Below are 14,430 nucleotides of genomic sequence, written 5' to 3' on the forward strand. Positions count from 1 at the left end.
TGGAAAGCCAAGATGGTGAACACTGAGTTCCGCTCTCTCAGCGGGTTATCAGGAGAGGGAACACAGGCATGGTTACTCAGAAGAACCAACTAGGGAAAGCCAGAGGGGAGGAACCAGGGAGGAGAAAGGGGTAAACCAATAAGATTACAGCATGGGATGGTCCAGGTTTCTGCTAGGGAGAAGTCTCTAGAACAGCATCCATATGCAAAAAATCCTATAAACACACTACAGCAGGTTTTAATCCCTTACAATAATTTGAGTAGTGAAACATGAATACTTGTTCTGCTTTGGTAGCACAATGCTTCACAGCATAATTGTGCTCTGATAAACTACAAACAACTGGTTGTGTTATAAAGCTATTACATTACCAGTCATTATTGTTTTTACTGATATAAAGCTATTTTGTTATGCATTACACAAAGAGGAAACATGGGGAAATATTATGGATGAGGAATAAATAGAAAGAGGATGTTAGGTATTTTCAGTGCAATGTCTGTTTGTAAGAAGGTTGGCTACTGCCACTTGATAAAATGTAATTAATTCTTACTAAAAACCAAACATTTTAATATTAGGGAAAAATGAATGGATATCTCAAGTCATTGATACCCCTAATCTGTTATTTATAACCTGAATAAATTGTATGTACTACTTGTTCTGAAAAGCTGATCTAAATACTTCTTCTGACAGTTAGAAATTTTCCTTTAATTTCCCATGCAGGTAAACCTAAAGCTAACTTGCTTTCATCACCTCTTTCTTATTTACTTCATGTGTTTAGAGACAGCATGATTGTTATCCTTCATTTTGTAGGATTAAACAAGCCAAATAACATCAACCCCTTCTGGTCCTGACAAGTTTCTTTTGCATTGATTTGGTCCCATGCATTTGATAAAGATGCAGGTCCTGAATTGTGTGAAATTGTCTTCTTTCCAAAGTATTCTCACTGATGCCACACAAAAGTTTTGTTTCCTTTTTCTGTAGAGGATTCACACTGAATTTTCATAATCTCTTCACATCACCTTACTGTCTCCTAATATTCGTTTGGTCTCTTTGTATGTCAACTATTTCCAGTTTAGTAAGTCACCTTTCCTAAGATACTTGTTCACTGACGTCTTAGAACCATGAGTGTAGGATTATAGGTGTCGTTTTATTTAATGTCTTAATTGCTGCAAGTTCTTAATTTCCATGTTCCCTGGCTCTTCCTATGGTTTGTCTTCTCCTCTTGTTTAGTCGTATTGTCCTTGCTTTTGTGTCATGAGCAGTGTCCAAGATTTTGTGCCAGTGTCACTAGCTATGATATTGTTCCTTAGAAGCTTCTGCAATAAATTCCCTCCAAACTGATAATTCCCCACTTGTACATAGCTTGTTGTTGCTTCTCTGTTATCTAGTTCATATGAATTTCATAATTCCAGTCTTAATCTTTATCTTCTCCAGGCTGATAGTATTTCTCAGAGCACCAAAACTGACTTGCTCAAATCTGTTTTCTTGTCCAGAAACTTATGATTACCTATAGCTTAGTGCTGCATTTTATTACAGTACATATTACTGAGATCATCCTAATGTGCAGTCATCTGAAATTTTTTTTAGCACTCAACTTGCTGCTGTTCAGCAAAACAGTATCATCTCAAACACAGCAGATTACATGTGTACTTCATATGGATGAAATGTCCCTTGAACTGACTGGAAATAGTGAATAAATCCTCATCTTTAGCAGAGCTAAACCCTAAAGAGCAGAGGGAAGAAAGACCAGGAAAAATTCCTGTTCGTCTTATTTCTACATTTATTAAAAGTCCAGTTTAGATAAAATGGTCACCAGCTTAGTGCTACTGGGGTTTTCAGAAGAGCTAGAGTGGATGGAGGATTAAGTTTTATGTCTTCCCTGTTAAATAGGAGGAACTCTTCTTAATGCTTGAAGAAAAATTGTGTTAATTTAAAAAGCACCATTTGCATTCACTCCTTTAATATGTGATAGTCTTGCAATAATAAAGTAGGTTGATTTGGGCTTTTGTGTACACGTAATAAGAACTTTTCTTTTTTATTACATCAGTAAATCACACTGATTACAATGATTCCAGAGCTCGCAATGCAAATTACCTTGTGCTTGCGTATTAGCTATTGTATTTCTCTGCCATGATAATAAAGCATTGCCTTTATTCTGATTTCTTTCTTAAAATTTTTTTAATTCCTGCTTGCAGTTCAGAGTTCCTCAGAGCGTGATTAGATTATTAGTATTTCTTGCCAGCCTCTAATTTCAGCTGGCATGGAAAGAGGAAAGCAAAAGTCCTTGCCAACTCTTGCATTAGTTGTGCTGTAAGAATCATTCAGAAGACAGCAAACTATTCAGAAAAGTCACAAAGTCATGCAATATTAAAAGATAAAATATTGGGCCTCCATGTATTATCTTGAATTGAAGACAAATTCTCCCATTCACTGATTTCAGTGATCGTAAAGTGGTTGTATCGTGTCAAACTAAATGTTCATTTGGCAAAATATTCTCTCTCTGCAGTAACTGGTAGGAGAAGCTGAGGCAGGGGTGCAGGACAATAAGGAAATGTGATATATCTTCTTAAGCTTTGCAGTCATCTTCGGACTTGTGGTTGCTCCAACATCCACAGTCACTGACAGAACTCAGGAGTTCTAGCTAGCAATGGCTGGAGTCTCCCACTAAGCTGTTGGGTCTCTCTTTAAAGCCATCCAAAATTTTGTCATCAGCAGCTTGCTGTGCCAGTAAGATCTGTGCTTGAGCTATGTGATTATTTCCTTTTCTGTTTCTGAGTCTTGAGTGCATTCTTGTAAGTGTCATAGTTGACACCAAAGATGGTGACCATTTCTATCTATTTTTCTTACAGTGCTCACTTACTCCGATTTCATTGGTTTCAGGGTTGGACCTCTTTGGATTACTCTCATTTTGCCCTAGTTATCTGTTTGTTTAATGAGCCACATGTACAATCACTGGGTAGCCTTGGCCATTGCCTTTGTACCCACATGGTGGTTCATGACAAACTCAGCCTGACCCAGCCGTGTGCATTCCCAGCCCAGAAAGCCAAATGTGTCCAAAGCAGTGTGGGCAGCAGGGCCAGGGAGAGGATTCTGCCCCTCTGCTCTGGTGACACCCACCTAGAGTACTAGTTCTGGTGCCCCCAACACGAGAAGGAGATGGAACTACCGGACCAAGTCCAGCAGAGGCCATAGAGTTGATAAGAGGTACAAAGACATGATAAGAAAGTTGGGGATGCTCACCCTAGAGAAGAGAAAGTTGCACAGAGACCTCATAGCAACATCCCAGTATCTGGAGGCCTACAGGGAAGCCAGAAAGCGACTTTTCAGGGACTGTACTGATTGAACAAGGAGTAATGGGGACAAACTGAAAGAGGAAGAATTTAGGCTAGATGTTAGGATGAAATTCTTTCCTGTGAGGGTGGTGAGCCACTGGAACAGGGATGTTGTGGATATCCCAGCGCTGACACTGTTCAAAGCCAGGTTGGATAACGCCTTGAGAAACCTGGTCTAGAGGAAGATATCCCTGCCTGTGGCAGGGGTTTCGAACTAGATGATATTTAGGGTCCCTAATGGCCTTTAAATTCTATAATTCTGTGCTATCCACTTCAGATGGGATAATATTGACAACATGCCTGGCCACAGTCTTCAAGATGCTGGTGGGCTATGATCACAACCATATGATGAAATTTCTGATTCACTCTAGACTTGTCCTCATGCTATTTGCTTTTCCTTTCATCACTACTGAACCTCTAGTGAGACATCTAAACAGAATTGCATACTGTGTAACTAGGTTCTCTTTGCAGAGTTTAACAGCTTGCACGTGATCTGACACTCTTCAGGTAGAGTTAGGATTGTGTCCTTTACATGTACTTTGCATTTATCTACACAGAATTTAATCTTGCATTTTATTACCTTGCCATTCAAAATCATGAAAACTTTTGCGGGAAGGTTTACTCTTAACATGCTGAATAATTTTAATTTATGGCCAATAAGTCTTGCCACCTCCCAAACCCACCTCCTTTTCCAGATCATTTATGACTGCATTTTCCAATTCAGACTCTCATAAAAATCCATTTTCCAGGAAATTTAATCATCCTTCCCTTTGCCTCCTAGGCTTGACCACCTTGCTTAGAAATTTCAAAGCAAAGTTAGGATCAAATTGAATTGCTTTCATTTAGATGTTAATAAGTTGAGTTGTAAAAAGACTTTTTTCCAGCAATATTGAGAACAAATTTCTGCACCGAGATTAAAACATGCTATTTTCAGGAAGTGTTTATGATTTCAGTGTCATATCTCTTCTGCTTAGTACAGGTTTGCGTATGTGTGCTAGTACTGCATTACTGAATTGATTCAATTCTTTTTCATTACTACTTTTTATCTGTTGTTGATTATCAAAAGCAAAATCATTAGTATAATGGAGTATATCTTCTGTCTGTGATTTCAGTGGAGCATATATAATAAACCAAGGCAACAGAAATTGGAACGTGTGAAAATTTGGAAAGTGCAGTATTTATGTTAATGGAATATTTGTGTTAAATAAGTGCTGCTAATGAATCTTCTGTAAAGCTTATTTTATCATAAATCAAGGGTTACAGTAGAATTTACACAACTGGAGGACAGCATTTAGCTTTGCAGCAATAATTTGTCATCCATTGCAAATCTTTTGGATCAAATACATTATACTACTTTACATAAAACTTTCATATGCTTGAATACGAAAAATCCTGTACTTTAGGAAGAATGTGTAAAGATGTTAATGGTTGTAAACGTATAAAGCTAATGGTTGTTTCATTTATACTCAAATAGCATTCTTCATCAGAGGACTTAAAAAAGAAGCCAGGCTTTGTGGACAAGGATGTTAAATAACTGTTTAGCATTCAAACCACCTCCCTTTCTTTATATTGTTTTCAATATTACCAATTTTCTTTATTTTCCGATAAGGAAAGGGACTTTGCTATGAAATTCTAGATGTGAAAACAAGGGACTTTATTATGAAATTCTAGATGTGAAAACCAGGGCTTCAACTTTTTGCAGAAAAAGTGGACAGGACAAAAGCATAGTCCTTGCAGAGCTCACAGCATACAATTTTAAGTAAAACAGGCAGGAAGGAAGTGTAACTTATAACTGGAGAGCTGGAAATCTAGCCAGATCAGCTTCTCTTTTTTCATTATTCAAAATTTAAATCATAGAGGGAGAAAATTGTTTTTCCAAAGGGCAAATATATCATCACCCAGACACTGACATTTCCTAGACACTGTTTTCCCTTTCAACCTCTAATCCACCTGTCCTCCAGTGTCCCTCTCTAGACCTCAAGGAAGCCATATTTCAGTTTTTCCAACACTGCTAGTTAAAACACTAACAGAACTGATGATGTTGGTTCCTGTTCTCTGTGATAACAAGGAAATTACCCAAACCCTCGTGTTCCTGGTTCATCTCATCTCATGTAATAAGCAAAATACCCACCTTCCAAAACAGAACAAATGTTCTCAGACCAACGTTCTCTAGGTAGGAGTTCTGTGAATAAGGGATGTATGAGTCATGTTGTAACTCTGTATGTTTTTTCACATTCATTTTCACTTGAATATAACAGAGGTACCTGTTTTATCAGAGATAAATTTAACATAGCTTAAGGTATTTCTCAAATGTTGCTGTTGTTTTTTTACATGTTATATGACTAAGGTCAAAAATTTTAATCTCAGTAATAGTAGCAACCATGTTTGCTCAAGCAGAGGCACTTGGGGTCTGAATGAAATGGGAGGAGCATTCTAGAAGTTTTGTATTAAAGTTCTGTTTTTCTAAACATGACAATGTTTATGTATTGTACATGCTAATGAATTTGAAATAGTTTTCATGGTTCTTAGCTTTGTTAGGTGTTATTTTACATTTATTGCCCTATTCTTAATATTATTTCCAGTAGCAAAACTTCTGTTCTTGAAAGAATTGAAGTAAAATGTGCTTAATGTTTTGAGTCTGAGATACTGTGCAATCAGAACTTACCTCTCTTGGTTTCTTCAGTGTCTAAAAGACAAACTTCAATACCCATCTCAGCATCTGATTAGTGCTCAGGCTCACAACACATCCTTGTACAACATTTTCTATCTAATTAGCACATTTTCCTCATGTATTAATTACAGACCAGTCTGTTTGCAGATGAAAACAACCAGCCTTTTCTCCTTAATCTGCTAGCCATGGGAATTAATTTTGTATCTCTGGAATTAGCAGGTGTTAGCTTAGCAAAGACCAGCGGGTTTTAAATATATTTATGATGACAATATTTTACTATTCCATATCATTTCCCATTTAAGAATAAATACTCATCACATTAATAATGAGCTAAGTTGTCTTCTAGGGAACAAACTGAGTCAGAGAAAGTTTTATGATTTGCTTGTAGTTTAGTTGTTAGCACAGAAAGTATAAAGGCCAGATATTTTAGATCCTAGACCTGTCAACCATAAAATGTATCTCTTCACTATATCACAATTACTAATCTGACAGAAGTAGAACGTCTTTTCTTGCTACAGAAATAAATTGGTAATTACTGTTACAATCAATCGCTTAATTAACCTACTCTATTATACATGTACCTGACAAAACATATATTACAATGGTTTTATTTCAATTATTGAAATTGAAATTGAATTATTTAAAAAAAAGGTTTTGCTAAGGCAAGTCAGTTTTTGAATGTTAAGCAGCACTAACCATTTTAACGTATCAGTACAATCAGTTTTGTGCTCCATAGACACCAATCCAGGGTGCTCTTAAAAAAACATCTTAGTGTTGCTAACCTTTCATTAAGGATCTGTGCTAATTAGGGTTTAGCTTTAGGCAAAGACAGTGGTTCATTCATAGCCCCTATGAACTCAGAAATATTACCCACAGACCTATGCCTAAGCATTTCCTTTAGTTCTGCAGTTAGAAGAAGTAAAGGCTAACCCAAGATACCTTCTGTTTAGACAGAGGGACAGTATTTGCTTACTGAAACTCAGACCAAAACAATGTAAATATTTTCTACTGAATGCTTTAAAGTTCTATGCCTAAAAATAACCATGATCTAAAAGAACTATAAGAATTGGTAATGACACCAGTACCAATGTGAGTCCTTCTTTGGGTAGAAACACTTCAACTTAATATCTCTTTCCCCCTACACCCCTCTCTCTCTCTCTTTCTAGATGCAGCAATTGTTCCATGAAAACTATGAACACAACCGCAAGGGTTATATTCAAGATCTTCACAACAGCAAGATTCACACAGCCATAACGCTTCATCCAAACAAAAGACCAGCCTACCAATACAGGCTGCACAATTACATACTGAGTCGCAAAATTTCCGAACTGCGCCATCGGACCATCCAGCTCCATCGAGAAAGTGTCCTGATGAGCAAGCTCAGTAACACTGAAGTAAATAAGGAAGATCAGCAACTGGGAGTGATGCCATCTTTTAATAACTTCCAGCCACGTGAAAGGGATGAAGTCATCGAGTGGGAGTTCCTGACAGGAAAATTTCTTTACTCAATGGTAGAGAACCAGCCACCCCGGCAGAGCCTGAGCAGCGTCCTGCGGGCTGCACTGGATGATACTGTGATGCAAGTCATGGAAATGATAAATGAGAACTCCAGATCTAGGGGAAGGCTCATTGATTTCAAGGAAATACAGTACGGCTACCGCAGGGTGGACCCTCTGCATGGAGTGGAGTACATCCTGGATTTACTGCTTTTGTACAAAAGGCACAAAGGAAGGAAAGTTACAGTTCCAGTGAGACGTCATGCTTACCTTCAACAACTGTTTAGTAAACCTTTCTTCAAAGAAGCAGAGGAGCTGGATGTAAAAAGCTTGCTTGCGGACACCAACACTGACACTCAATCTTTCTCTTTCCTTTCAAATTCTTTAAAGATTTTTTCCTCATCATTCCAGAGCACCAAAGACACTGGGGGACAAAGTGACAAGAAAATACATATTCTTGTCCCTGTCACAGGAAGATTTGATACTTTCTCAAGATTTATGGAAAACTTTGAGAAGACTTGTCTGATTCCCAGGCAGAATGTAAAGTTGGCAATAATTCTCTTTAGTTCCGAGCCGGGCCAAGACTCTAGCAAACACATAGAGCTAATGAAAGAATACAGCATTAAGTATCCCAAGGCAGATATGACCCTGATTCCAATGGCAGGAAAGTTTTCTAGAGGTTTAGGTCTTGAGATGGCCTCGTCTCAGTTTGACAATGGCACTTTGCTGCTGTTCTGTGATGTTGATCTGGTATTCACATCAGACTTCCTTCAGCGATGCCGAGATAACACTATTCAGGGAGAGCAGGTTTACTACCCTATCATCTTCAGCCAATATGATCCAAAAGTAATATATGGAGGCAACCCTCCAGCTGACAGTAGTTTTGTTTTCACAAAAAGAACTGGGTTTTGGAGGGAGTATGGGTTTGGCATTACCTGTATTTACAAAAGTGATCTACTTACTGCTGGTGGATTTGATACCTCGATTCAAGGCTGGGGACTTGAGGATGTAGACCTCTTTACTAAAGTGATAACGTCTGGCTTGAAGGCTTTCAGAAGTCAGGAAGTAGGAGTTGTCCATATTTTTCATCCTGTTCAGTGTGACCCCAATTTAGATCCAAAACAATATAAAATGTGCTTAGGGTCCAAAGCAAGTACATTTGCCTCTACCATGCAGCTCGCTGGACTCTGGCTACAGAAACATTTGGGTGTCAGGTACAATTGGACTCTGTCTTGACAACTCAGCCTATTTGGCCTTTTTACGGGAGTTTACCTCATTGCTGTTATTTGATTTTGCTGTCGTAGTTTTAAACTCCCTCCTTGTAGTCTTCCAAAGACTGTTGACCTCAAATGGGATGACTCTGCTGTTCACTGATGTTTCTTGTACCTACTGAACTGGTGAGGTGAATTCCTTCATATCTGCTTTATTTGAAATTCAGTCCAGTAATGGAAATCATATAATCCCGTGGAGCATTTCCATCACAAGAGACTGTATGAGAAGAATGTTGTCTTTAAGCTTTTGGATTCAGTATCATCTTTGTTGCATTTCTCATATTTGATGTGATACAAATAATTACTGGTGAAGGTACCACAAAAGTGCTTTATGCTTCTTCTGGGGATGGAACTCTCTAAGATAAACTTGAGTTTTATAATTTATATGAGGACTTATATGTATAAATGCTACTTTTCTTCATCTTTAGAATTTTTAAAGTAAATGAATAACTATAATTGTACCTTTATTTTTTAAAAAAAAGAGTAAAGCTGAGGAGCTACTTGCAAATACAATTGGTACTGGCTACCAAGGTCCTTAAATGTCTTATTATTAACCAAACTCCTCATTGTTATTCAATCAAAGTGTAAATGAACTTTATTTTCACAACAGGATTTAATCAAATGCTCATGTACACTTTGAAGATTTTTGAGCCAACATCCTTCATTTGCAGGCAAGAAGAAACTATGACTTGACATGGTCATTTATGATAAAGTGCAAGCATACAACATTCTTATTTTGAAACACACAACTTGCTCTTTCTCTTTTTGAAATGAGTGTCAAATACACAATTTTCTTTTACATTCCTTTCATTAGGCTGCACTTCAGCGTTAAAAGTTAAAGCTCTATATTTTTCTTTTATTTTTTTTTTACATTTTTCACGAATATTGGTACTCAGTAGCAACTTGTTGTTAAAATTAAAGTAACTGTAGAATAATTATTTAAGTTTCAAAATTTACTATTGCTGGTCAAGGTTCCTTGCCAATATATTTATATTAGTGGAGGTTATAAGACTGTGTTCAGATTTATCTCTCCAAACAGCCTGAAGCTGTTACATTGTGGATTCATGAAGTATTTAAAGTAATACCAACAGGAGAAATAATAAAATAAATTTCTGTATTTTAGAGAAATGTTTATATAGGGATATATGTGTGTGTGTATGTGCGTGTGTGTATATCCCTATATATATATAGATATATAGAGAGCGTAATTTCAAAGTATGTTCCGCTTTTCAGTTCAGGCAGTGATTTGTTACAGTTGTTGTCATTTTTGCCACATGCTTGGAACATTTCATGTTATACTGTGGTAAGAGCTTAGAGATATTCAGGAAACCATCAGAATTCAGCTAAACTTTATTACAGTGGGTACACCTAATAACCTCAGTACCCTTGACTTCAAACTATATTTCAATCACAGCTGGGCAAGAAAAAGTATTAAGTTTTTCAGCTGTAACTGACTGCTGCTGTGTTTCCTTAAGAAATAAAAAACAAAAAACCCCAACAAAAACAGCACCAAAAAAACTCAAGAGAACTACAAGATTGGAATTCACTGGCACGTCTCTTTGTGTGAGGACATCTGGATAATTTCCTAAGGCATGAAGAAGGTGTGTAGATCAGTTAACGTCTCTTATCTGTGGTTCTCTCTTCTGGATTTACCATGCAAGGAAAAGGCAACCTTGACAAGGATTGAGTAAACTCAGAATTAAAGGGCTGGCCATAGTTTGTTGTGTGCTTTAAAAAAGGCCATTCCCTTGCCTTGAAGAAGATAGTAATTGTGGTAGATAAAAACAGAGAGAGTGTAATTCATGTTTGTAGCAGCCCTCCTCAAGGAGAGCTCCTGGCTTGTTATTCTCCTGGAGGCTCTTGCCTTCCTAGCCCAGTATTGTCAGCTCAAATGTCTGATGAAAGAAAAATTCAGTATCACTTACAAAGTAATTCTTGGAATTTGTTTTTTAAATTGAGTCACACTTTGCTCATTAAAAAAGCCAAGAATAAAGAACATATGATTTATTTGATGAATCTCAATTAACCAATGCAACTCAGATTTTAAATATCAAAACCAGATTGCCTGTTGATAAATGTTTGTGATGATTTTGTAAACAAGAGAAAACCTTATGATTTACAAAGACATCTAAGGAAGTCATTGTCTACTGGGATGTATTCCAGTGCTTATTTCAATTACTTAACTTAGTGGCCAGAAAGTATTTGCTCCGCTCAAAGTAAAATAGTAGATTAGAACAAGCAATGAAATCAATCATTCAGTGGGGATAAAGATGTATACAGAGGGCTTGCAGGATCAGGTCCTACATGATATAAGCAAAATGCTAGTATTTACCAGTACAAATATTTATTTAGTGTCTTGACTGATTCATTTGTTTATATGATGAATTACTTTGTTAAAAACCTGATTATAAATGTTTATTATGAAATATTGCATTGTCTTTTGAAATAACTATCCTGAGATAACTTGAGAACTTGTGTTAGTTTGTCTAAGGAATAATATGCCTTCTAAGGAGATCATATTAAAAGAAAAAAAAAAGCACAAAAGTGTTAGAGTAATGTTATGTATGTATAGATTAAGATGGGAATATCTGTGTTAATCAGCTATTTGCTTTTGTTCAGCCTGAATCATAATCCTGATTGTAAAATGATATTTCTGTGTGTATAATGTCCCTTTGTAAATGCGTTACAAGTAAATTCACAATAGAACATAACAACCAATTTTCCCCCAAACCTCCTTCCCCTGGAAACAGGTTTCCTGGTTTCATTGCTGAGAAATGGGTTGTGAACTGCTTACACTTTGGCTTTTAAGACACTGCCATTCTCAAAATAAAATCTCAGCATTCACTACTTGGAAATCTCAGGAATCCCCAAGCCACCACATCATGATGTGTTTTTCCATTAACAACACTTAATTTAACAAAGCATTTGCATCTCCTGGGTGAAGGAAACACATCAGGTTGGGCTTTCTAAGACTTGATGAGTATACTCTGTGTCAGGGTGCTGGTTCCCAAGCTGAAGACAGGCAGAGAGCCAGGGTGAGGTGTGAGGCTCAGGCACAGGAGTTGGCACTTTGTGCCCACATCATCCGTGTGCTGCCAGGTGCCTCTCCTTGGAGCTATGAACTGGCAGCTCAAGCCAGCACAGGAAAAGAGCTGTGCTTGCTGCCACCAGCTGCTTTTGAGAAGCAAAAGGGCCATTTTAAGCAGGGCTTGGGAGGAATGAGGGGGTGCCAAACTGAGGATTCATTGAGTGGGGTGGCAGGTTGTCTTCTGCAGATCATGTTTCTCACTGTCCTCAGGGGAAAAAAGCTTGGTCTCACACCTCTTCCATGTTTTTTCTCCAGGGGCATTGGATGAAGGGGCAAAGCCATCAGTCCTTCCACTTGGTGGGGCTACTGGTTCTGGGTCATGTGCTTGGGTCCTACCATATCATGGGACATGTGGGGGAAAAGCTGCCTAATGGTCTTACCAGAAATCAGCATGGAGAGAGGCACCTTCTGCACTTAGCAAAGACCAGAAGGGTATGCACAAAAGTGCCTCTACTGTGTGCTTAACAGTGCCTCAAGACTCTTGCAAAGAATTTCAGTGCTGGTAAAATGACTCACAGGAGTGTACTGCACATCCTCAGTAACCGTGGAGAGTTGCAAGCAGCGTGAGTTAACAACCGCTTTTTTTAATCAGAGCAAATAAGCAATTTAAACTTCCTTTGAAGTCTCAGCTAATCACTACAATTGCTTCTTAAGATGTAGCTTGCTACATCAAATATCTTGCTCCAAAGAATGATGCCAGCTTTAAGATACAAAGAAAACACATGTGTAGTCTATATCTTATTTTCCTGCAACTTGGAATCAGTTAAAATTTATGGAAAAAAATAGGGACTTAAAATTGGTGACCCACGGACTGGGGGAAATGTTTATGTTTCTGCTCTATTTTTAAAAGAGAATCACATCAGGGGAAAAAAAATCCTGTGGTAGATACACACAAAAATCAGCCAAGATGTTACAGTAGCATTGATAATTATGGTCCTAAACTGCAGCAAAATTAGATGTTTCACTAAGTCTGTTTACAATAACTGATATCACTGAAGGTTACAGTCTGTCGTACATCTGTAACTAACATGTAAAATTAGTCCATTTTAAATTTATTAATTTGTTAGAATAATTTTAATTTTCTTCCATCAGCTTTTATTCACTTGATTAATAAGGTGACTTACCATGACTCACTCTCAATTTCCTATTTTTCTTTTTCTTGGATCTTCCCCTTTGCAGTATATATTACTACAGAATTGAAACTTTTTTTGTCAGCTAGCATGATATTTCTGTTACAGCTTATGATTTCACTGCCATACAAAACTGCTGAACTAGAATATTTTAGTGAATGAGTTTCCAGTCCTACTTCAAATTGTTTCCATTTGCCTGTCACTGTAAGTTAAAAATGTTCTGAATGTTATTACTTAATTTCATCCTCTGGTCTCCTTCATACCCACAGAATCCCACCAAGGCAAGGAAATGCAAAAAATTTGTAATGCTTAAATCTGGGAAAATTAACAGAATCTGCGGATTTGCTTGATCTCTTTTGTTTGCCTTCAAGTTGTTTAACTGCAATTTCAGAACCTTACTTACCAGTTCTATAATTTTAATAAATATTGATTATTAAGATGTAAGGCAGCAGATATATTAGCTACACCCCACAAACTGTTATTTTAGATCCTTATTCTCTAGTCACGTTATTCAATGGATGTTTGCTATTTATAGGAACTTTAAAGATAAATTAAAAACATCCTTGCTGATTCAGTATTTTCTTAGTTTGACTGGAGAGCTTACCCATGTAGGCAGAGATCCAAAGATGTACTGGGTACTGTAGGCCGCTGAATTTTGTTTCTTTTGTAGGGCTGGAGGGAAGATCTCAGCTCTTCAGCTCTTCACAACATGCCTGAAGTGTGATAGTGTTCTTCACCAATCAGCCATGTCTAGCAAGGATTTTAAGTGACTACAAATTTATGGGCACAGCATCCAGCTTCATGCAGCAGGCAAGACTTACTGGACTTACCTAAACACATGAGATCTGAAGATTCAGAGGCTGGTGACTTAATCAGATGGTAGACAAGTGGATTAAATACATCTGCTACTGCACCATCTGGGCATAGCACACCTTTAGAAAGGATGCCCCACGAATGCAATGGGTTCAATGGAGATACTCCTAAAAGAGGTGTATTCCAGCTAACATTGGTGCCAAATACTTTTGCTTAGAGCAGGTAAATTGCCTTTAGGTGATTTCATTAAAAGAAAGAAAAAAAAAAGAAAAAAGAGTGAATAAAATGAATAATTAATAAAAATGCTTGTGCTTGAGATTATTAACGTTACTACTGGTTATTTGGGAACCCTTCATGACTTGCTCTCACTCTTGATTAGGCTAATATGGAGCAATAAAATAGGCTTATTTTTCACATCTGTCCATACACTTGGCTAAAGAAAAGATGATCTAACTAAATGTTTTGAAGATGGTGGTCGAATTGTGAGTGACTGGAGAGAGAACTGCTGGGTGTAGCTCTGCCTCCAAACCCAAACTCAGACCTGCTACCAGGTAGGGACAACTTCCACGTAAGAAGTAGAAGCCTGAGTTTGTGCAAGGCATCATGGTATCTGGGGAGTCACCTTAATGCTT

General features: G+C 37.5%; 1 protein-coding gene across 1 annotated transcript in view; it reads left to right on the plus strand.

Moving 5' to 3' along the window:
* Positions 1 to 14,072, plus strand: part of CHSY3 (chondroitin sulfate synthase 3) — a 134,800-nt gene extending 120,728 nt beyond the window's left edge. The window contains exon 3 of the mRNA XM_085042060.1: positions 7,167 to 14,072. Coding sequence (XP_084898186.1) covers positions 7,167 to 8,732 — 1,566 coding nt within the window. The 3' untranslated portion in view covers positions 8,733 to 14,072. The remainder of the gene's footprint in view (positions 1 to 7,166) is intronic.
* The last annotated feature ends 358 nt before the right edge of the window (positions 14,073 to 14,430 follow it).

Source organism: Lichenostomus cassidix, chromosome Z (genome assembly GCF_008360975.1).
Source record: "Lichenostomus cassidix isolate B80296 chromosome Z, HeHo_3.0, whole genome shotgun sequence".
Classification (NCBI taxonomy): domain Eukaryota; kingdom Metazoa; phylum Chordata; class Aves; order Passeriformes; family Meliphagidae; genus Lichenostomus; species Lichenostomus cassidix.